General features: G+C 39.3%; 1 protein-coding gene across 1 annotated transcript in view; it reads right to left on the reverse strand.

The window, feature by feature from the left end:
• The window catches only part of PAPOLA (poly(A) polymerase alpha), a 40,956-nt gene that overhangs the window by 12,129 nt on the left and 3,227 nt on the right, over positions 1 to 25,600 (reverse strand). The window contains exons 2-15 of the mRNA XM_054970645.1: positions 18,979 to 19,152; positions 16,792 to 16,858; positions 16,181 to 16,262; positions 14,588 to 14,697; positions 14,218 to 14,271; positions 12,575 to 12,686; positions 10,703 to 10,792; positions 10,464 to 10,602; positions 9,644 to 9,716; positions 7,898 to 8,018; positions 6,932 to 7,016; positions 3,058 to 3,111; positions 2,400 to 2,519; positions 694 to 803 (exon numbers count right to left, since the gene is read on the reverse strand). Of these exons, the coding sequence (XP_054826620.1) occupies positions 694 to 803; positions 2,400 to 2,519; positions 3,058 to 3,111; positions 6,932 to 7,016; positions 7,898 to 8,018; positions 9,644 to 9,716; positions 10,464 to 10,602; positions 10,703 to 10,792; positions 12,575 to 12,686; positions 14,218 to 14,271; positions 14,588 to 14,697; positions 16,181 to 16,262; positions 16,792 to 16,858; positions 18,979 to 19,152 (1,391 nt within the window). The remainder of the gene's footprint in view (positions 1 to 693; positions 804 to 2,399; positions 2,520 to 3,057; positions 3,112 to 6,931; positions 7,017 to 7,897; positions 8,019 to 9,643; positions 9,717 to 10,463; positions 10,603 to 10,702; positions 10,793 to 12,574; positions 12,687 to 14,217; positions 14,272 to 14,587; positions 14,698 to 16,180; positions 16,263 to 16,791; positions 16,859 to 18,978; positions 19,153 to 25,600) is intronic.

The following is a 25,600-nucleotide window of genomic DNA, read 5'->3' on the forward strand; positions in this document are numbered from 1 at the left end:
TGAAGTGGCTTCGCTGCTGCATGAAAAAAAAAAGAAACTGCAGAGTTCCTACCCAGAAGTGCAGCAGCACTGGATTCAAGATGTTTCTGGTATATGTGGCGTTCTGAAGCCAAAATAACTAACAGAAAACATACGGGAGTTTCCCATGAACTTCTTTTCAGCCTTGGCCTGCAAGAACCAAAGGAGGAAAAACCTATCCAGACAATTTCCTCATTGAGAACGGAAGACAAGAGGGATAATTTGGGTGAGTCCCTTATCAGACCTGGTCAAGAAAGTGAGTTCCAGTACTAGGATAAACTTAATGTCATAGCAGTTGGCTCTCTCCTAAGAGGGGACTGATCCAAATATGAGGTTAATTCAGTACTTTCTGGACTACCAGTATACTGTTCCTCAAGATGCTTTGTAATTCTCTATTTCCTGTATTCTAAAATTATCGTATTTGTGGCAGACTATATTTTGTTGCTATTATAAAGCTCCAAGAATTTCCTTTTTCTACCCTTCCCTACAGTTTCCACTTGGCCACAGGACTACAGCATATTATGCAAATATATTTTCAGAACTTTCAGCTAATACAAAGACAAGTAAGCTTGCTAGCCTTTGTTCATGATTAAAATAAGAACTCCTTTGAGCAAGTTATGAATGCTGAAGCAACCACAGCTTTAGAACCACAAGAACTGGACAGGTCAAACTTACCAGTGTCAGTAAAGGATTGGATGTCATATGTAAGGTCGACACTTAAATTTTCAGAATTCTCCGTTTTCTTGAACACTAACCCAATCACCCACATTGTACGAAACTCTTCCCTGGAAAAGAAAAACCATAAAAAAACCCACATCATCATTAAAATATTAGCAACTCTGTATACAGTTCTTTGGTTAAGCAACCTTTCCCAACTCATGTCTCTCTGCAAACCTACAACAGCTGGAGCAGAACCACAGGAATACTGTTGGTTTGAAGAAAATCATGTTAGCTACCTGTATTCTTATAATGCAGATCTAGTATCCTGCGAGACTGGAAAGATGATGAAGTATCTATAGTTGGCAAATAACGTCTTAAATTTATGATCTATAGATGGCAAATAATATCTTAAATTTATGAGCTATTTTCCAAAAGCATAAACTGAACCCCCACCCCACCACATTCTGTTATAAAATAGTCTTTTCCAATAGGTAGTACACAACTACTTCTGATTTCCAGTTACTCTAAAAGATATTTACCAGCATCACCGCAGAACAGTCCTCAGGTTTAAGAATTAAAACCTAAGAACAGCCTTGCAGTACCACAACAGCAGTCCATCTAGTTCAGCATCCTGTCTCATACACTGGCCCACCAGTCATCCTGTAAGATCAACAATGGAACAGAGAAGCAGAGGGATTTCCCTGATGTTGTGTCCTGGCACTGATACTCAAAGGTTTACTGCTTCTGAATATAAAGGTTCCCTTTAGTCATTATGGCTAGCAGCCACTGATAGACCTATCCTCCATTAATCTATGTAATGCCCTATTAAAGGGTTAATTTTCCAATCACGTGAATGATGAACTTAATAACATTGTGGTCACTTTCCCCAACAGATGCAACATTTTGCATCAGGTCTCAAGCTCCACTCAGAATAAAGTCCAAACTGGCTTCACCTAAGAACAGTGGGGTTGTATCCTGCTACCAGATGCAGCTAAGAAGCCTTGCATCAATGGAACACCACTGCCCTTTGTTGCACACAGTGGTAGGCTACAGTCTATTCAATTTAGCTGATTACTGCATTATAGAAAAGATATTGTTTATATACCTGCCTTTCTCCCAATGCAACTGGGACCCAAGGTGGGTAACAAAGTTAAGAGCAGCTTAACATCTAAGAAAGTAGCAAGCATAAGCAACATGCCACTCTTCATCCTTAAAGACCAAGTACTGATAAGCCCTCAAGAACTCTTAGAAGAAACCAGTCTTACAGCCTTACCTGAACACCAACAACACAAGGGGCTTTCTTCATGTGCTTCTGTGATAGTGAACTATGTGTGTGATCAGCACAGCAGTGACAATTATGGCACTTGCCATGATTTTAGTGGGGATTGTCTAGCACTATCAACTCTGGTCATACTCCATTTGCAACACTGTAGTGACACTTTTAAACTGGGCTATTACTTTCAAATTCAAAAATACCCTATACATAGATTCACTTACTTTGAACCACAGGGGATCTTTCTACTGCCCCAAATGGCCTATATGGAACCCTACTTAGGGCAATGCGCTTCTTCTGTAAATGATTCTATGTGAAACAGAAGGGTCAGTCTCAGTAAAAGCATCCAACATTATTTCTGACAAAAGCAACCTAAATTTGGCCCCTGCTTTCCTGCCTGGTTAATGTTTTTTTCCAGCACATTGACTGAATGAAAAATTTGCCTTACTTGTCAGGATTTTCCTTGGGTGCTGGGAATGACTGAGGATTTACATGAGCCAGTGTGATGAATTCATTCTTTTCCAAGCTTCCAACCAGAATACGGATTTTGGACTCGACCAAGCCAACCCTGAATGAACAGAAATGTGCTAATTCAATAATCCAAGTAAAATTCTACTGGTGGAAACACCAAAATGATTACGTTTATTTACCTCGTTCAAAAGATTGTGATTTCTAGAGGTAATTTAAAAAATCTAGTTATTTCACGCAAATTGCCTCAACTTCCTATTCCCCAAAGGGAGTACTGCGGGAAGGAGCAACACAAGTCAAGTTGTAAAATGAATACCAACCCAAACATAAAGTAAGAACTCATTCCGAATCAAAACAAGAATCCTTCAGAAAAAAGAAAAGAGGGAGGTATGCATCCTCTTCAAAAAAGGAATCTGGGCAGTAAATTATAGTTCGCACAAAACCAAAAGCCTTTTTTTCAAGGTCATTTTTTACAAGTAATTGCAGCTGAAGTTTCCTATTCATTCCTCAATATACTTTTTAAAATTAGAATGAATGCATCTTTGTAGGTTTAGAGCACTGACAACTTATGGCACCATAAAAATAGGGTATAGGTCATGAACAAAACTGTGCACTACTTAGGAAAAAAAGGCACTCACCATTCTAGTCGTTGTTTTTCTGTTGGTGCGCTTGCTAGAAGTACAATATAATGCCTTTGAAGATAAAGACATTATATACTACGTTGATTTTTAGAATTCATATCATAACCAGTATATTTGCAACATTTCATTAAACCTAATTAGTATATTAACCAGCTACTGCAAGGTTAACAACATGTAAGCTACGAGGAAGTGCGCACAGATGCAAAATCAGTCTATCTACATGTCAGACCTATCTAAAACTAATTAGCATGGAGGGTTAATTCATTTTAATGAAAAAAGCAGCTCTAGGATGTGCCACAACAATAGGCTGCCTTTACTGAAATCAACAGACCAGTATTCATGAGCCCAAGACCTTTCCATGTCTATCTGTGCACAGATGACAGGATGGAAGTGCTGAATTGTGCCTCTGTTTCTTGTATAAACTACTGAGCATGTATACATTTAGCAAATTTTTCTTATTAAGTACTAAGAAACCATATTGCCCCAAGGAAATATACTTTTCTCTGTCAACATATGTAAGTTCACATTTCAGATAGAATTTAGAATGGGAACTGTGTTACAGTTTCTAATACTGTGCTTCCCTTTTAACACTAACACAGGGAGGCATTTGCAGGGGAAACGTAGCAAGCAGGCGCCTAACAACTCATGCCTTTTAACCCTTCTCCCCATCCACTCCCATAGACAGAAAATGAATCTGACTGGGTGAAACAGGTTAAGAACAACCATGGGGCATTTGTAAGAAAGAACAAGGCACCAGCAAAAGGATTAAGTACCACCCACTTGTCTATTAATTCTCCCTTGCAATTTCTGGCTCCTGTTAGCATAACAAGACACACATGGACACACCAAGGTTGTTTTATGCTTTGGAAACATTTTTCTGACAGTCATGAGATTAATTAAAATAAAAACAAAGAAAGCGGGAAGAGAAAAAGCAAGAGATACCTGCTGCACATATACACATACCCATTAACAGGGCCAACTACCATCACTTTCTTTGGATGGTGGTAAGTTACGAATAAGCATATTTGTATTGTCGAAGGCTTTCACGGCCGGAGAACGATGGTTGTTGTGGGTTTTCCGGGCTGTATTGCCATGGTCTTGGTATTGCAGTTCCTGACATTTCGCCAGCAGCCAGGAACTACAATGCCAAGACCACGGCAATACAGCCCGGAAAACCCACAACAACCATCGAATAAGCATATTGTTATAATACAATCTGCTACATGGGATAATCTCAAATTGTGTTACTCGAAGGTAAGGAGAAAGCAGTTACATGGTATCACTTTAAAGACCTGAGTCCCTTGGACATTGTTTAATTGTCTTCACATTCATTACTCGCCTAAGTGGCTTTTCAAAGAGACTCAAGTGCTTTGCAAGCAGCAGCCTGACTCTATAGCTTTAGATCTTAGTCAACATAAACCATTTAGGGAACTGAGGCAGATACAGCTTAATAGTAAGCTGGATTTTTCATTAATTTGTCAGTGGTGCTGGAAAGTGCTCTCAAGTCACAACGGACTTAGGGCAGCCCCTGGAGGGTTTTCAAGGCAAGAGATGAACAGAGGTGGGCTGCCATTGCCTGCCTCCTGCACAGCAACCCTGGTTCCCAAGTCAAGGGCCAACCCCAGCTTCGCTTCCAAGATCAGATTAGCCTGAGTCATCCAGGCTAGGGCAGTTTGCAAGTGGATGAACATTAATCAAGTAGTTACTCACTTGGGGAGCAGGAATTTCAGCTTCTAGTGTTATCAGCCACCAAATTTTATGAAAATGTTTCTGGGAACCTACTGATAATTATATGGGCAACTGTTAAACAAAAGTAATGGCCTGTAGATGGAACATTTCTGAAGAAATTCTGACCTCATCTAGCTATATCATGCCTTTTTCAAGTCAATTAATAGAACCAACTACTTTTTAAAATGAGAAGGAGCTGTTCATCCTGTTTTCAGGGGGTGGGGAGGGCAAAGTAGCTGCAGTTCAGAGACCAACTGGTTGTTTACCACTTTGGTGGGTCTACAGAAACACTGTTAATTGTGGCAACAACTTTTTGAAAGCAGCCAAACATCCAAGTAAAGGATTGTTTTCACAACTTTTACTTACAAAAAACTGTTGAAACAAATAGTTGCTGTGCTGTGACAATCTATGCTGATGTTTCCTTGGCTTCAACATGTAACACTACCATACGTAAGTATTCATTCCCATCTCATCTCATTATCGTCATCAACTATATTAATCTGAAAGAATCCAGTAGCACCTTCAAGACTAACCAACTTTACTGTAGCATAAGCTTTCGAGAATCACAGTTCTCTTCGTCAGAGAAGAGAACTGATTCTTGAAAGCTTATGCTACAGTAAAGTTGGTTATTCTTAAAGGTGCTACTGGACTCTTTCTGATTTTGCTACTACAGACTAACACGGCTAACTCCTCTGGATCTATATTAATCTGGCAGTTTCATCATTTCTATTTGTAATCCCCAGACAGAGAGGTACTTATTTTCTATCTGGCCTTCATAGACAAAATTCATACGACCCAGTGTGCACAAACATTAATCTTTTGTGTACTGGATGGCAGAGTGTGTCAGACTCTTATATTTTCAATTAACAGAAATGCCTATCAGCAGAATGGATCCTTCTGTCCCGCAGCCCACAGATCTATCCCCAAGTGCTGCTGTCAGGGCACGAGGTGAACGTTTTGGAGAGTTAAGTGGGCTGGGGGAAGGAAATTTCTGTTTCACTAGAGTTGTCTTCCATAAATCGAAACTAACAGTACAATTGTAAGCAGAGTACCTCCAGTCTAAGCCCATTAATTTCAAAGTATTGGCAAAGTGATCCTAAAGGTGGGGGGAGGGGGGTTAGATCCAACCACCTTCCAAGGAGCCTTACTTCATCAGAAGAGTCACTTACATTAGAGAAAGGCTTCATACTTTGTTCAGTAGAGAGGGAGGATACAGGCATAATCCACCCCATTCCATGGAGGCAGAGAGGTTGAACTTAAATTTCCTTCATATGTATTTTAAGAGTGCTGCCTCAGAAAGTTATACATGTACCAATGTGTACAGGAGAAATCGATCAGCCAGCTGTATTTTATTATATTTTTGGTAAAACAAATTAATATTCATTATATAGACACCAAAGCCTTCAAGATCTACTAATTCAAAACTATTTTTATGGCCAGAAATATTTAGTTCATAAGATTTAGCGTTCCTTCAACTTTTGTAAAATGTGTTGCTATGGGATGTACCTTCAACGGTAACCAAACAGAGGGCTACAAATGCATTAGATCCCATTTAACACAATATATCAAATCTTCTCAAATCTGTTACGGGTTCTAACCTGTGTTATGGAAGAATTAAGAGAAACAAAACACAGACACATTGCAATGGTCATCAGTCTTCCTTTAATAGGGGAAAGCTAATACAAAACTACCTTAAAAAAATTAAGCCTTAGTTCTGGGGAGGCCTCTAACGAATGGTTGTTAAATAAGATGCTCAGTACTTTAAGTAGTGTATACTCTGATTGCACACTTCCAGCAAATACAAGAAATGAGCTTTCCCATTATATTAGTATGTAAATATTATTAGGAACCCTTACAATATCTGGTAAACCCCAAGTACTCTTCCAGGAAAGTCTATTGTTAATGCAAATGCTAGAAGGAATTTTCTTAGGAAATGATAAAAGGCCTGAAGCATTTCACCTCTTAGAAGTGGTTGACATGACCCATCACCCTTAGGTAAGCCTTGATCTTTTTATTTCCAGGTTTGCATGTCTGTCCATTACAACTGTGATAGTCAAGTTAGCCAGTTTGTGTTGAACAATGTGAGAACGTCTAAAAGATTAATATAATTTAAAAAGCATCTTTCATGCCATAGAATACATACTTGTACTTTTGAAAGAAGTTTGGAGCTTCAAAAAGTTTGGACCACTCTGCTTTACTCAGCAAAATTTCATCTGTGATAGCAAGACCTGAATCATAAAAACACATTTCAGCCTTCTCATATATTCCTTACAAATCAAAGAGCTTAGAAAATACAAGGAGTATATTCTCAGCCAGCATTTCTCATCTATTTGGGAAAGCATCACAGCTGATATAAGTGACAATTTCAGCTACTCTGAATGTCTTCCTTTAAAATGGTTATTTTTGGAACGCTTGTTACTCATGTCTTAAGGTTATTACTAATACAATAGCTAATAACTTTACCCACAGCATCTTTACATCTAACTCAAATGCATGCCTATTCAAAGGAAGTTCCATTAAGTTGCATAGGTCTTACCCCTATACAATAGTGTGCTTAGGATTTCAGCCTTACTCTTCTTTTTCAGTGCAAAGACAAGATAACTTCTTGCCCTGCTCTCCAAAATCCCAATTAGAGATTCTGAGGAACTGTACTCCTTAATATGAGGGGGGGGGGAACAATACACGCACTCCTATCACAGAGCTGAGTTATATGTAACTGTCTTTAGACTCAAACTGAACATATTACAGCAAACAATTACATGCAATGCTATTTGTTCAGATTGTAAAATTGGCACAAGCATCCTTTCTGGGTAGAACTCCACTGGTGAATAAAACTTGCTAGTTATTTTTAGGATCACACTCCTTAAGCAAGAAAGTATACTGAGCTGTTTAAATACCACAGAAAGTTAAAGTTGAATGAGAAGCCACACTTGCCCTGTTCAAATTTGTTGATGCTTCTCTTAAGAGGACATAATCTTAGGAAAGCCATGCAATTCACAACCATTTCATAACCTTTTTGCAGAATGTGTGGATCTGAGTTACCAGTCTATGCACCATTTAGTGCACGCCATTTTCACTCTTTTATGAAGACATATTCAGAATTACTTACCTTGTTTAAATTCTTCAACCATGACCATACGGGTAGAAACGGACACATTGTAGGTTGAGTTCTGCTGGGGGTATGCTGGTGTAATTATAGGCATAAGATGGTACCTATCACTGGGATTTACCTATATATAACAACAGCCAATCAGTTTTCTTCAATCACATTCAAGGTAAAAAATGTGGATCTCTCCATTGAAAACCCCTGATGTAGCACATGAAATTCTATAATGTCAAGATTTATTAGCTCTGTGAACAGTTTAACATCATGTAAAAATCTATATATTTTTAGTGACAATGGGTTGCATCCAGTGACTCCATTTCACTAGTGAAAGGAGCCCCTTCTCTCAGTGAAACAGAGTTGTTAGCTACAGTCTATTGGGTTATATTCTATTACTCCACTCAGCTAAGGGTGGCAACAAGGCATGCCCTGCTGGCAGAAGGGCCTCTTGTGTTGGCAGCATGCACCTCTGTACATGTTGGTGGAATGAGCCACCTTAGCAAAGCGCTTTTCTTTAAGATAACGCCTATACTTCAAATTCACACAGAATCAAAATGTTATTACTCAAAAACAAAAGACTAGGCATACTGAGCAACTGGAATGATACCTTCTTATTACTTGGATGGACTTGAGCTATTACCAGGCAAATTGCTGTTAGGAACCCTTTTGAAATATGTGGTGTGATTTATTTCGGTAGCACTATTGCCAAGAAAAAGCCAATTAAAAAAAAACACTAAGAACCCAACAGCATCATGTGTGTTTAATGTATCTTTTATTTAAGACAGTATGTTTAATGAAAGGAAAAGAAAATGTGCAAATGCATGTCAATACTATTAAAGTAGCATTTTTATAAGGTTGCATCCCTGCTACTGCCTTACACGGTTTTGCTTAGCTACTAGCATACAAAGGGTTTCTATAACATTCTACTTATGTGTTACGGATAACAAGCTGACATGAAGGGAATCAACTATAACATTTTGATTTGGGCTTTTATTAAATTGTGCTGTCTAATGAATCAAAAAGGTACAGACTTCATATACACCAAATTTGTCTGCATTAGGCAGCCAGGAAGCTTCGATTATTCCAAGTACTCTGCAGTCACAAATCTTTATATCCAGCTGGGTTTCAGGAAGCCCAGAACATTACTGTGATAGCCGTATCCAATAAGGAGGACAAATTGTTTCCCTTTTTTAAAAATATACCTCTTATATAGTACAAACCGAATGGATCATTTACGAGCACCTAATCATACAGCATTAGTGAGACTAAAGAGATGCAGACCTGGTTAAGTATGTGGAAGGGAGATCACCAAGTCGAAAAGAAGGATACAAAATCCACCAATTGCCATCCATGGTAAAAGGCTACTGCCCACAAGTCACGTGTGGCATAAATGAAACATACAGCATGGCTCAACTTCGAACCATCTTTCTAGTTGCATTACTGAACAAAGATTTCAAAGAAGTCACCAGGTGAAATGCCTTGTACGGTCTATGTCAAAGCTGCAGTATTTCTAGATTAATACACCATGTTTTGTGAACTTTTAAAGCAAGCTTTGATATTAAACTAAAAGCACTCTTCAAGTATAACCTGGGCATAAGTTGCATTCTACAGTTTGTAGAACAGTTCTAGCTAGAAGCACTGTAACACTAGCCAGTACTTGAGCCTGAAACAAAGGTAGGTTTTTTCTGGGGTTTAAGCAATTTGCTTTTATTTTACAATGCGAACTTATAGGGGAAAAAATAATACACTAACCCTTGGGTCCCATACAGGCAAATTAAGATTGCATTCTTCTGGCTGTTTCAATAGCACTGGATTTGGCCATTCCCTGTTTAGAGAGATTGTAGCACTGAGTAAGAAAAGCACTTATTTATGACAAGCAAGCATGTTTGAACGTGAATCTTCATTTTTTATACCTGATGCAGCACCAGATGAAGCTTCTGTTCTAATGGAAAGCTATATATACCTACTTCCTTATTAATTAATTGAGTTTGTTCCTTTCAATCCAGTACATCATCTTATGGCAGCACATCATCTTCAAAATGGATGTTTTACTATTAAAATACTTCCAATTACACAAGACTGATGGCAGCATGACTATCTTTTTGGGCATCTCGGTGTTTTTCATTTAAAAAACAGTATCAAGCAATAGTAAGCAACTCCTGTTGCCTGTTAGTTCTCCTTAAAAGATTCCCCACTCTATTGTGCCAACCTCCTAGAAGAAGTATGCATGCTGTATTCACATTCAGTCCAGATTCACTTTTAGCAGCATGCTCTGCCAAGTTGATGTTGCCCTAAAATGGAATGAGCTGGAGACCAAGGGATCACAGCTACGAGGTACACTATAGGCCAGTGGCAACATTTTTGTATGCCTCACAATCTCAGTGAAAGCTTTGTACTGAAGGCTATGAAACAAGACTTGACATCTGCCAGTGTCTTACTACTCTGCAAGGACTATTAATACTCCTTTGAGTACACCTCTCAACCTGATACCATCTGAAGGAATGCCATAGAAACACCACTAAAAACGGGGTCTATAAGAAATTTTATTTTAGTGTAATTTAAAGAGACATACCATTTAGAAAATACCAAGAAAAATTTATGTACAAGAGTTGATGCTATTGCATTTGGATAAAGCTGGCATGTTCTTGCTACTAGCATAGCCCAGGAAACTCCACCAAGGAAACCTAGTATATTGGAATAGATGTTGTGCCCTGTTGTTGCAGAGGAAAAAGAGAGACAGACAATTTTAGTCATTTTCAGGCGGCTAGAAAAAATCGTTTCAAAAAATCAGTTTTGGGAAATTCAACTTACGTTTGGCCCACAGTTTGATAGCTCTCAGTGTTAACCTGAAATTGTCAATGTTTGGTACTAGATGGAGAATTTCATCGGTTACCCTGCAACCTAGAGGAAACAAAAGACGTATCTTACGGTAAAGGTAGTCCCCTCTGCAAGCACCAAGTCATTACTGACCCATGGGGGGATATTGCATCACAATGTTTTCTTGGCAGACTCTTTGTTACGGGGTTGTTTGCCATTGCCTTCCCCAGTCATCTACATTTTACCCCAGGAAACTGGGTACTCATTTTATCAACCTTGGAAGGATGGAAGGCCGAGTCAACCTTGAGCTGGCTACCTGAACCCGGCTTCCTCCAGGATCAAACTCAGGTCATGAGCAGAGCTTGGGCTGCAGTACTGCTGCTTACCACTCTGTGCCACGGGGCTCTTTTAAGAGTTGATAGAGCGCCTGGGCATTTATTACTTTGTTTTCATCAGCTATGAATCTGAAATGGAATATTGTACCATAATTTGTTGTTCACCCCATTGGACTTAATTAATCAGCAACATTTGATTCTGAGAGCTGTGCGACTTCCTTCTGTACTTCAAAATCCTTTTTCAAGAGAATGGCCATGGAGAAGAGCAAGTCAAAACACCATCACCATGGCAGTTGCCTGGGAAAAGTATACCCCAGTGGAGCGGTAATGTTTTTACTACTATTTCTTGTCTTCTGCATGCCCTGGAAAGCTCACACTCTCACCTGAGCTGGTATACTCCAGGGTGAAGATAGGCAAGGAGGCTTTTGCAGCAGTAAGCTTCAGCACCCTTTTACTTTCCTTGCTGCCTTCTTGCCCTGGCATGAAGCAAAATAGCCTTAGCCATCTTGCCCCACCTAACCTGCGAGCCTCATATCAGTGAAAGAGCAAGAAGGCAGCAGGGGATGTAAAAAGTATATAGCTTCTACACAGGTGAGGAGAAACACCTCTACATGCTCAGGGGCACTCTGGAAATCGAAAAGGTTATATTTATGTGGATCTCTGGTTTGATGGCAATTGTGAATCTGGTTCTCTGTGAACCATGTAGTGAATGCCACTGTTCTAACATATGATACTTTGTTTGCTTATGATACCCCAGCTTGCTGCCCATTTCAGGTACAATTATTGCAAGTTGCCTTAAGTTTTCTGGAATAATATACTGATTAAATAAACAATGCACCTGACTTAAGAACAGCAAGCTGCAGTATTTTATAACTGTGTGACACTAAGATGTAATCACATGGAGTAACATGTATGCTCGTCTATTAAGGGATGAATGAATATATTTGCACACAGCATTTGATAAGACTTGGTAAATTGATCTTTAATCTGTCCTATACTTCAGGTCTTAATGCTAAATAGCCTTTTCATAATAAGTAGTGTCCTAAGAAAGGAAGGTCAGTTAGATCTTCCTTACGCTAAATGTTAGCAAAGTAAAATCAAAAAGAGTCCAGTAGCACCTTTAAGACTAACCAATTTTATTGTAGCATAAGCTTTCGAGAATCAAGTTCTCTTCGTCAGATGCCTGATACAGAGACTGGTCAAATACAGAAGAGCAGGAGAGAGAAGAGGCAATTAGGGACCAGTCTCTGTATCAGGCATCTGACGAAGAGAACTTGATTCTCGAAAGCTTATGCTACAATAAAATTGGTTAGTTTTAAAGGTGCTACTGGACTCGTTTTGATTTTACTACCACAGACTAACACGGCTAACTCCTCTGCATCTATGTTAGCAAAGTAAACAGCATTGCAGCCTAACCATCTAAATCTCAAATTTTACCTGTACTGAAAGGTTAAACAAATATCTGCTTGAATTTTAAAAAAATCTCCCTTCCAATAACACACGGTCCCCGGGGGAATTATAATACACATACCATTAAGACTTCGTATGCATCTAATGTCTAGATTTTTTAGTAGACTATCATCTCGAAGGTCTAGGTCTTCAGGAATAGTTTGCAGTGCTAGTCGGGCAAACAAGATATCAATCTAACCAAGAAAACACAAAGAAAGAAAGGAAGTTCTCACTATCAAATTATGAAAGTTAACAGTACAATCCTAAAAAGAGTTACTCCAGGCTAAGCACTGCTAGTCTATGAACCCACTGTAGTCTGTTTGGAACAATTCCTCTTTTTATATATGAACAACTATTTTTACTGTCATGGTCAGATTTATGACATAGGATACAAGCCTGAGTTATTGTAATAATTTGCAAGTTTAAAAGGGAAGAAATCCTATAGATAATACTCCATGTCCAACACAGGTCTGCACTTGCAGTAGCTTCCAAATAACTTAATTTTCAGTACTTTGATGAGCATGTGTGTGTGTGTGTGTGTGAAGTTCACTAAAGTTCACAAAGAACACAATAAATTTTGATGAGTTCTGCACAGATGGCTCCATAGAGTTGTGCCTCAGACCCTCTTGTCCCCCAGGAGCAGCATTTTGGGCTGCAGTGGGAAAATGGAGGTGAGTAAACTATACTCCATGGGAGGAAAACTGATTCATTAGCAGAAACACTCCAGTGGACATAGAATTATTTGTGCAGCTATTACATATACCAATGCCACACCATCCATATGATATTAGGCGACAACAGATTAATCTAACAGTCTAAACTGGATTGTGTTAATCTGTAGTAGCCTAATATCATGTAGATGTTATGGCTCTGATGGCAAGGACCTTCCTTGCAAGTACATTTAGTAGCTGTACATTAGCAGGCTCCATCCTGTGCTGCCAGATTTTGTTCCCTTGTCCAGCGGCAGCTATCTCCCCAAAATGCTGATCCAAGGTGTCAAGGGACCCTCTAAAATAGCAGAAGATATATAGTGATAGTGAAAATCCCGTCCTAAGCAAAGACAACTTTAGTTCAAATCCCATGGGCTTAGACAATCACTGAAGCTGAACTGTGCTCACCTTGCCTGAAGAGCCCAGTACTCATGCGCTTTTGTCTCCAGATGCCTCACTCCCCCCTCCCCCCGCAACCCCAGTACAGTCCTTGGTACACCAGATAACTTCGGTTCTTGGAAAAACATTATGCAGCAAACACAAACTATGCAGTTGCATAAATACAATCAAGCAACTTCCTATAGTTTATTGCAGATACAAATAGTGCTTCAAGGGCAACAGTGGTTCTCTCAGAATGCATAGGGAGAGGTTCCTCCCTACTGTTCTCGTAAAAGAGTAAATTTAGACACATACAACTATGCAGCATATGCACCCTCTTTGATGACCTGGACGATCATTGATAAAGAGCTAGCAGTTCATATTAATTAGCTCTTTGTATGACCTGAGAATGTTACTGCAGGGCAGCAAAGTAGTACAATAAAGCAAATGGAAGTGTCTACAGTCGTAGCTCTTAGGTGGAGACGACTTCACTCAAATGAAAAGTTACTAGTACGACCCCATATATTTCTATGGGATGGCCCTCAAGTGCAAACTAACCCTATGTGAGCAAATGTTTCTTCTGTCATCTGGAGAACAAATAACATGCAATAGTGCAAAAGCAAGCTTAAACTCTTACCTCTATTCCATCAAAACACAGTTTGATGACAGGAACAAATGCTTCTTCAACAGCCTGAAAAACAAATGTTTTGATATGAAAGAGACTTATATACGGTGTACTTACAAACCTCAAATCTTCACCCGACTGGATTAGATGTCTTATTTGGTCTCCAGTCCTGATTTACATCATTTATAGTAGTAAGCCATTACAAAAGGACACAAATTTCAGTATAGTAAAATATACTATGACAAGCTTTCATTGGCTTCAGAACTAACATTTATTTTTTTTAAAAAAAACTGTAATCAAGACAGCTTTCAGCATTATCATTGTTTGGGGACTTACATTCTTCATATACTTTTTACTAGGTCTAAAAGCACCTCCCCCTTACCCGTAAGTCTTTTACTTCTTCCTGCAGTTTGAGTTTTTCATAAAATGAGGTGAAGAAGTCACTCCGGTCTACGTGCCTTGGTGCCACACACAATGCATCAATATCGGCACCTAAAAACAAACACGGAAAAACGCTTATTAGCTCCTGCATTTATACCAACAAAAGCTTGTAATGGTGCAATGGCAATTTACAAACTTTTTAAAAATCCGGCATCTAGCCAGCTTTATAACAATATTAATCATACTGAACATATGAGTGTGGTTTAATAACTTTTACATCAAAGTCCACAAATTTTCAATTAGCAACAGCAATGCAACTATTAAGAATCAGTTAATACAACCATCAGTTTAAGCCAGGATATAATTTTCATTTTGCAAGGATACTTTTTATGAATGATGGCCATGCCAAATTTTGACTTTTATTCTGCTTCTAAAGCAAACTAGATAAAAATGGTTAAGTACAGCGTGACATGGAAAAATGTCAGAAAACTGAAAGTTCTTTGAAGTTGATAAATTAAAATGTTTTATAGTCAACTACACTGGAACCTTCTGTTTTGTGTTTTATTATTAAGGTTAACCATCACTTAATGACTGGTGTGTGTGCGCACACGCGCACACACACACACACACACACACACACACACACACACACAATGATGAACTAATGTGTAGGAGCTAGGCAGAATTAACAACTTGGCACTAATCAGTAGAGCCATTTTACTGTGGACTAGACTTCAGAGTCTCCAGAATGCAAAACTGAAGCACCAGAAAGGCGAAGTTGCAAAACAGATCTGAGATTCTCAAGACCTCATGAGAGCACTGATTTAGAGACATCTCATTGTATTTAGATCTAAGACATTTGCAACAGCTCTCTGCAAGCTGCAGCACTATGCTAAACATGAACAAGGGAGACAAAGCATGCCAGACAAAAAGCTGTCTTGGCCATTTTCTCTTATGTCACCTCCGCGTAGTAGACTGACTCCCACCATAATGTGGCAGTCATTCTATGGCAATGCATTTGGAAATATAATCTTCTCAGAGGTCTCAAGAGGATGCTGCATGAAGGCACAAGTGGAAAGACCCATGAGTGCCTTTTGGTCATGGATCTAACCACTGGCTTGCTCATGAATTAATTTCAAGAACTAGCCAATGATGATGAAGAATGCTCGTCTTGACATGAGACCCTTATACTGCGCCAGACATAAGCCTGTTACACCACATTACCTGCATACTGCATTTCATGAAAGATTAGTCATAAAGCAATAGTTCTGTATACAGTCATAGCATAATGTAGATGAACTTGCCATTACATCAGTGGAAAGATTTGGCTAGATTTAGAACGTAGCTGCTGCTAGGGTTAGGGATGTAGCCTCCAGCCACCATCTTTATCTAATCACGTCTGCAGACAAAAAGCTTTGGTGCACACAGGTGATTTCTTTCATTTGCAACAGCAACATTTTTCAGCATCCTTTACTGCAATTTTTATACTGCCTCCCACACAGGCTACGCACAAAACACTAAAGTAGCAAACAAGTTTTATAAGAGTAGTGTTTAAAATATATTCTCTCTCATACACACACACCAAGCACATTACCTTTTGTGTGCACACCTAATCTATACGATCCAAATGTGAAAATTTTCCCTCCAACATTTTCTATTACAGACTGTGGAAGATTCTAAGGAAGAAACAGATTGAACTTTTATAAGCAATGCAAGGTCAATGACACACTGAAGCACATCACGCCAATGTTAACTAGCTTTCAGTCATATATGAGAACCTTCATCAGTCATGGGATATTGATAAACAGTAAGGATAGTTATCCAGCTATTGCTAAATAATCATACAAATCTGCTACTCAACCAGAGATCTGCAGTTACAACTCCAACCATGGGCAACATCATTCTATTAGTTTATCTAAAGAAACCGTAAAGGGCTCGTGCTTGGTATGGCAGAAATCAGCTCATCATGCTCAGCCAACCATATCCTCTATGACACTATGGTGGTTTTAATTACAATCTCTGATCTGATTTCCTTAATTTCTGAGAATGCTTTCATAACAAAGAAAGTTATAGAATCAAAAACAAAAAAAATTTCTTCCACTGGTGCAAGCAAATTTAGTAGTCTTAGCATGTAACTTAAACAGAATGTATTACATTCATTTAACTCAAGAAACCACTTTCTTATCTACATAAAGACATTCATACCTTAATTTCACTGATTTCCCGTATCCACTCCTTTACGAGGTTATTTAGTTTCCCCAAAATTAGAATTCTATTGATAAAGCAGATTACATACACAATTACACCAAACTAGGAAGTACACCAAGGGAATTTAAACGTCTATAACATGATATTATATACAGGTATTGGAAAATGATGTACAGTACAATCCTATGCAGACTTACTCCAGACTAAGCCCACTGAAGTCAACGGTCTGAGACTGGAGTAATTCTTCATAGGATTGCACTGTTAGTTTATTAAAGATAATCCCCAAAGCACTTAACAAGTTTGGACACCTCAGAGTAGCAAATACAGAAACTTTCTCCTTTGATTCTCATCACATCCCTGTGAAGTGGTTGCAAATTAGTCAGGAAAAAAATGGTCTGGCCAGTTCCTTTAATAGCAAGTTGATGAAAGGAAGTGAGCAGGTGAAGTTCTTCACAGCATGCAGACCATCGTTATCACCTAATTGCTGCTTGATTGTCTTCTGCCAGCTGGTGAAAATTGTTTTGTTTTGTCTGGTGGTCCCCCAATTATCCCTCCCTCACACCTTATATTTTAACTGCTGTCTTGTTTATTTTTAGCCCTGGCTTTAGGATGTTTTTTATTATCCTTGTTTTAATTGTTAGCTGCTTTGGTGCTAGTTGGACAGAAAGGTGAGATATAAATGTTATAAATGAGCTAGAAACAATACCCGTTGTGTGAAACAATACAACTGGCTCTAGAAAACTGATTCGTTGGGCCCCCTTCCGATGGCAAGCGGGCTCTTCACAGTGGCCTGGAGGCCAGAGCAGGAGGGCACTGAGAGGAGGCCCGGGGAGGAGTGCTTAGGCAGTCAATTTGGTGGGCCCCCTCCCAGGGGCAAGTGGGTGCTTTGCAGTGGCCTCAAGGCCAGAGTCATCGGTAATGCGCCCGCACGAGGATAAAACATGAGTCGCCACCAATATAGCTTGCCTTTTATATAGTAGGATATAAACTGTTTAGGCACAGGGATGACTTAAACATTAGCACTCCTTCCTCCAAAGCATATGTGATGAGCTACACAAGGTCCCACAACGAACTACTCTCCCCAAGTTACCCCTAGTTCTCAAGCCACAATGCAAGAGATCATCGGGGGGGGGGTGTTACTTATGAAATGCTTGGCGCTCACTTTTACAATTGAGGTATGCTTATTTCAGCAAGTACTAGAGACCAGAAGGCAGTGATGACAATGCTTCTAGCCACACAACCATTGTGGCGATAGAAGCAACAGTTACAGGCACACACAAACTACTAAAGGAATTGCCACATCATAGGAAACTGGAAATTCCAGAGTGCTAGGGCTTCCTTCTCTCTCCTTCTGGAAAGGAAAGCCCAACACAGTCTACTCATAAAAGTGACTTTAATTGGCATTCTGTCTTCCCATAACTCACCAAATTTGAAGTCCAGATACAGATTTTTTAAAACCCTTCCTTTACTATAGGTAAACAAGAAAGAATCAGGGCAAATCCTCAACATACTGCTAAACATTTATATACTTCCAAATCAAAAACATTTTTATAAGATGGAGCCAAAGAACTGCAAGTGGACCTATGTTGCTGCAATCTCTCCACATCTGAAAATCAAGACATTTGGAAATAGGAAGGGGAGGAATCAGCCGAAATCACCCCTCCCCACGTGGAAATCCCTTCTGCTCACTGGAGACTGAATCTAACCCACTGAATACAGTGAGAGCTCTTGGGTGAAATTCAGCAAACCAAATCAATGTATAATCTTTCGATGCCCACTCACTCCACCCAATTCCTTCCAGAGCTCAAACCAACAGATACCTATCACTCTATTCTTGTCAAGTCAATATAATTCAGGAGTCAATTCTCATGTTTTATGGGTCAAGGCTGGCCACATAATGTGCCTTTCCTATGTAATACCTGGATGCCAGTGTGACTTGGTACATGATCATGGCAAGATTAATTACATCCTCACAACAATAATCAGAAGTATGAACAGTAGAAGTTATGGAAACCTACGTTTGTGTGTAACTTAAGTACTGAGCTAATGGACAGAACTGTCAGCTTTCAATGATAAGGCTCTAGAAACAATCTGAAAACTAGTCAACATCTCACACCTTTCAACAACTCTTGACACTGATTTTCATCACTTCATAGATCATCAAATAGAATGTACTAGGCTCACCTGCGTTGCAGTTCTTCCTCCTCTTCAAAGACACCAAAAGGTCTTAGGGTTTCAATTAATTTCTGAGTAAGTACACAGTCACTCTCCTTGGGGGCAGCTAAACTGATAGGTGAGGTAATGCCATAATGCTTCTGCGGCTGCTGCGTCTGTTGTGATCCCTGGGTTGTAACTGGACTAATAAAGGTAAAGACAGAAATATTACAAAAAATCCCACTTCAGTCATAACATCAGTTTGTTGCAGTCTAAGAAACACAGACATTAAAAAGTTCAATTCCAAAGAAACCATCATACTAGTCTGTTAGAGTAAAGATAAATATCAGTCTTGTGACAGCTTTGAAAGCAGTTTTTTCCATCATTTCATGAGCTAGACCTCACTTCAGATGCATGGAATATATAATCATTATGCAGGCAACTTTACAAAAACAGAGGGGATGGGGAGCTATTAACCATGTTATAAAGTCTGTGGACACACTCACTTAAATGGCTTACCTACCCCTTAACCACAACCCGGTCAACCTCATAATTATGAAGGTTAAAACATGGTAAGAATGGATTTCTTCTAGTTTACTTAACACACTAGAAATGTATGATGCTGGATTTATAGCAATCAAATTGTGTGCTCTATCATCACTAAATGTAATGAAGTAGACTGACAATCCAGTTCTATGCATGGTTACTCAGAAGTCAATCCAATCATCACTACTACCACGGAGGAATACAGGAGCTTCTTACCTGCAGCAGCTTAATAAAATCTCTCAACTGCTTGTGAGTATCTAAGTCTAGGTGTGACCAGGGGTATGCGATTCGAGTTTCTGATTTAGAAAAATACCCAAATTCGACTCGATTTGTAAAGATTTGGGATTTCCGAATCAAAGCTTCATTAAGTGATCCAGGTCACTTTCAAACCCCGGCTGGCTCCAGCTGACCGACAGAGAAGGATCCCCCGCTGGCTAGTTGGGGTTTAAAGGGCCCTTTCTGTGCTTCAGCTGGCCTGCGAGGGAGAGGGATCCCCTGCAGGCAAGCTGGAATTTAAAGAACCCTTTCCATGATACTTGCACGGCAGGGAAACAGCCATTTCCGGCCCTTTCTGGCCCACAGGGGGATCCCCCCCATCAGAAGCACAGAAAAGGCCCTTTAAACTTCAGCTGGCCCAAGGGGGGATTCCCCCACAGCCAGCTGACGCGCAGAAAAGGCCATTTAAAACTTCAGCTGGCCCATGGAGGGTGATCCCCTTCCCCTCGTGGACCAGCTGAACCATGGGAAGTCCTGCTACCACTTATTTTACCTGATGGGAGGGGGAGAGAACCCCCGTCCCATCAGGTGAGATAAGCAGTGGGGCAGGAAGTTTTGGTGTGCTCCAAATCTTCACGGAGCTTATCGAAGCAGGGCAATAAGAGGTTTCTGAAGTCGCTTGCCACTTCAGAAATCGCTTATTTCTGATTCTTTGTCCCACTTTGGAATTTCCGAAGTGAAATTTCCGAAAACTGAACCTTTCTGGGCCTGCACACTCTTAGGTGTGACCAGAGGCATGAGCCTTTTAGCAAGAACCATGGAGCTCTCTGCTCTTGGATGAGCTTCATATGAACTATCCAGATAATCTAGGACCAACCCAAAAAATATTTTCATGTATTCCTTGGGTGCCCCCCCCCAGTCATATGTACCCTTCTGGTATTTTGAAAGCCACTTTGGGAAGAAGGGATAGAAATGGTTTAATAAATATTCTCAGATACACACAAGGGTGCAGCTTTAGTTATAAATATTTAGAAAAGCCACTTTCACTGTCCAAAGAGAACTACCAGCCCTTAAGCCTAGAGAAAGATAGTACTCCTGGCTATGAAGTCTGTAAGAAGATTAGATTTGTTTTTAGTCAGCACAGATATAGCATTAGCTTCCCTGTTAACAGCAGGTAAGAAAATCATAAGGTGGCCTCCAGAATGAGCACTTCCTCCTTCTACCCCACGCCCACTTCTGAGGAAATTCAATTAAAGAGACACAATCTTGATTGTAATTAATGCCAGCCACAGGTGCATACCTGTGCTGATAATAGTTTTAACAGAAATACCCTAAATTATTTTGAAAATGCATACACCATTCCTAACAGTAACATTACTTGTTCCTCTATCCCAAATCAACATCTCTACAGAGCTGCTTTAGCACACTGGATAAATAGTGCATGAAAGCGGAGCAGGCCTAAGGGATTGTCAAGTCTGAGCGCTGCTGTAGCATAGTGTTGTCAGGCTGCAAAATCAGCATCCTGCCATGAGCTCAGCAAGTGGCCTTGGGTAAACCAATCCTCTCAATCCCAGCTCCCCAGCTATTGTGGGGATAATGATAACACTGACCTTATTGACTGCTCTGAGTGGGACACTAAACTATCTAGAAAAGTGGTATATAAACAGTTATTATTACTATTGCTACTATTATTATAAGCAGTTGTAAATCACATTTAGCACCATAAGCCTGAAGATCTGTGTTTCCACATTCTACTGCTCCTATCATTCCTACATCTGTGTAATATGCTAAAATTAAACTTTCAGCATGCTATATTTCAAAGTTGTCCATCTCAGAGTGACCATATGCATCAAAACAGTGGGCAGTACTCCCTTCTAAGCTGACAGCACTAGACAGCTAGCCAACTCTCGGAAGCCAGTGTGGTATAGCGGTTAGAGTGTTAGTCTAGAATTAGAGATATTCAAGTTCAAATCCCAACTCTGCCATGGAAGCTTGTTGGGTGATGTTGGACAAGTCACACACTCTCTGCCTGGCCTACTTAGCAGGGCTTCTTTGAGGATAAAACAGAGAAGGGAGAAATGCTGCAAGTCACTTTGGGTCCCCACAGGGAAGAATAATGGGGTATAAATTAAGTAAATAAACACTTTACTAAGCAGAATAGAAGTTGAAGAACCATAAATACACCTTTTTAATGCTTAAGGACTACAACTAGCTTAAACCTATTATTTCAAATGTCAAAGTTCTTCAGAGATCAGATGGCCTCTCTCTGTGAAGATATAATATACCTATACTGTTATTAGCATGGGGCTATATATTCTGGAGGTCTTTGGTAGCCTGCCATTATTGGTGATTATTGACCCTATCCCAAGTCCTGTGAAGTACAGACAGGTTAGTAAAAGAGGTTGCCTCACCCAAATTAAGTGGGTTACCATGTTGTGCTCTCTGAATTTTGTTTGGCAAAGAACTCAAAGAACGGGTTTCTTACTCTAAACTCATCCACATATGCAGCTGTGAGGAAAAGAGACTGACTCCTGGTTGCCAAAAGCAACCCAGCAATTGCATTTGTGGAGCCTTATTCTTACCTAGTGAATAATGAGGACTTTGAACAAGAGTACCCACATCCAAACTTAACAGACAGGACTGCTTTTGTGGGTGAGGCATTCACCCTCATGATTTGTTCCCCCAAAGCTACAACATTTACTTTTTGACCACACTTGCATAAAACTTGGATACAACGGAACTGGACAAAACTAGCATCGCTAATGGTAGCTCCCCATTCAAGCTCACTTTACACCTATGAAGGCAAAGAACAGTAGCACAGTGACAGAACTGGAAGGAGGGGGAGAAGGAATTTGGAACAGATGCTGAAATATAACATGGTCAGCCACCCCTGAACTTTTTGTGCTACATTGCGTGCCCCTCAATAATTCAAAAGTTTTCTTTAACATGTTCTCTGTGTTACAGTATATACAGATTTTAGCGAAGCCAAACAACATATTCATACTCCATCACAAAGAACTTTTAGAACTAGTTCAGTCATAACTGTGAACCAGGATTTGCTGCTATGCACAGATGGTTGGAAAATCCTAAATTTATAGGCTACTACCTTCTCTCAAGTACATAAAGTTAATTAGTTCTTTCTGCTTTCACAACAGACTATGATACACTTGAAGCTTTTTTTCCTTGTAAAACAGGATTCCATGGAAAACACAAGCCATAGTTTGCCAGTTAGGATGCAAAATCCTGCAACCTGCAAAATAATCATTTTGTTACATCTTTTCAGCAGAAGCATACATGTCTGAGAATTCCCTTAAGCTATTTCATGTAACAGGAAATCATGTTTTTTTCCATCTCTAAAACATGCTACAGAGAGCATGAAAAGATACACCAGTTTAAATAATATCCTAATAAATCTTATTTAATGCCTGATATTTTCTAGAGCTACATAAAATTGCTCCGCAACAAGCATGCCCACAAACTTTATATTTTTGTTATAGCAAACAGTATAAAACAATATAACCCTGTTCCGTGTCTTTTATTTGCTAATTAAGCTATTTTGTAGAGAAAAAAACTGATGAAGTGTTTTTGTCAAATACTAGCCACACGCACCCTCCATCATGAACAGCTTCTTGTCTCTGAGTACTAAAAGTGGCTTGCAAAGTTTGGGACAAGAATTCATTCTAGGGAAAAAGAAAGATACTCTGCATGAAGGGCCTCAGTGGGTCACAATCAAGTGAATCTTCCATTAGGCCTCCTTCACAAATCATTTTACTTTTTTCCAAATATCTATCAAGACAACAAAAAGCTACATACAGAAAACTTTCCACTGTATTCTAATGAATTTCCAGCAAATTCCCACTTTCACATAAAATCATAAGCAAAACTGACATCTCATGATAGCAGATGGTATAAACAAGCTCAGATCTGAGGTCAATACCTAACATGTGGACTTAATGCTAAGTCTCCCTAGCATCAGCATATGGCAAAAATACTAGAAAACAGCCTCAGAGTACCTTTTCAGTTAACAGTGGTTGTAACTGTAGCCCTAAGGGCAAAGTTAAGTGTTGGCACAGTAAGAATCTATTCTACATCTGAACTTAAAGCACTCAACCAGGGCTGATCAGCAACAAAAAGCTTCTTGGCATCCTTAAACTTACTGTCCAGGATACAAGAACGCATGCAAGATATCTTCTATTGTATCAACACCATTCATCTATCAAGGTCTGTATTATCAACATTCACAGTGACTTTCTAGGGTCTCTGGCAGCAGACTTTCATGCCATTCACCACTTGATTATTTTAATCAGAAAGGCCAAAAATTGAACCTGAAACTTTCTACATACAGAGCAGATCCTCTAGCATGGAACCTTGTCCTGCTCCCAACTGATTTTGAATAAACATGTAAAGGAATGGAACTTGCATACTGAAAACAAAGATACCACACAAACCCCATAAAAATAAAACTGACTATAATTCCATCCTAAAACAGTGTTGTAAGTTAGACTCAAAAGTCTACTCAATCCACTTTGACATAGATAATTCCTATTTCCCAATGAAGCTAAGAATATGAAATGGTCCTCAATTTCAAAAAAAAAAGAGCACACCCTCTTGAATTGAAGAGTTCTCCCTGATAATATTGGGAAATGGGCGAGTTCAACTTTAGAATTTCAGAAGAACTGTAAGAACTATATTATTAAAAACTTCCTGCATGACAGCCTGTTCTTTTTTAAAATGCAGGAAATAAATACTTTTTTCCAGGATTCTAGGAATTAGAATTATTTTGGAGGATGGAAGGATACTACAGTAAACAAACAATGAAACTCCAAAAGACTATAGTGAGATGAGCCATAGGAGGCAAAAAAGTCATTTTTCCAAAAAAATATTATTTTTGCACAATTCAACCACCACGTAAATAAGTAACACAACTTTGATGAAATGTCTAGATCAATACATAAGTAATATTTATGCATTTGTTCTATAATACTGCTCCCAATAAGTATTACACATGATAAGTTAGATATTACAACTAAAGAACCTTAGTGCTAGCTGTAATGGGGACGATGTTATCCAACGCCACAATACAGCTGCAGTTCTATGTTATTCTTGAGTTCAATCAACATAAACATGTGAAATTTGCGTTGGATCAAGGTGCAAGACACCTTCCAATTAAGGCAAAATGTAGCCACGTGCATTCAGTGCAAAAAGAAATAACACATAGGTATGTGTTATGTGCCATTAAGTTGCCTCCGACCTACAGTCTATGAATAAAAGACCTTCCAAAAATCCTATCATTTAACAGACTTGCTCGGATCCTGCAAACTGGAGGATGTGGCTTCTTTTATTGAGTCAAGCACTCGTATTTAGGTCTTCCTCTTTTCTTACTGCCTTCCACTTGTCTTCTCATGATATCACCAAAGCATGATAACCTCAGTTTTATAATTTTAGCTTCTAGGGAGAAGTCAGGCTTGATTTGATGTAGGACCCACTTATTTGTCTTTTTAGCTGTCCATGGTATCTCCAAATCTCTTCTCCAGCACCATATTTCTAATGAATCAATTTTCTTCCTGTCCGCTTTCTTCACTGTCCAACTTTCACATCCATACATAGTAATGGGGAGTACCACAGTTTGGGCATGCACAGGTAGAGTGAGAAATATGACGAATAATGTAATCATAAACAGAGTTACTCCACTCTAAGCTCATGGAAATCAACGGGCTTAGAGTGGAGTAACTCTGCTTAGGAAAGCATTGTAAGTTGTTAGTGATGTCCAGTACATTGCATTGCATATAGGGAATTAAAGTATAAGGCAACCAAATTAGGAAGACAGATGCAGAAAACTATGATTAGCTGTAGTCCACTTACCAAAATTGAGGGTATCAAATAAGGGAAG

This window comes from Eublepharis macularius, chromosome 2 (assembly GCF_028583425.1).
Source record: "Eublepharis macularius isolate TG4126 chromosome 2, MPM_Emac_v1.0, whole genome shotgun sequence".
Taxonomy (NCBI): Eukaryota; Metazoa; Chordata; class Lepidosauria; order Squamata; family Eublepharidae; genus Eublepharis; species Eublepharis macularius.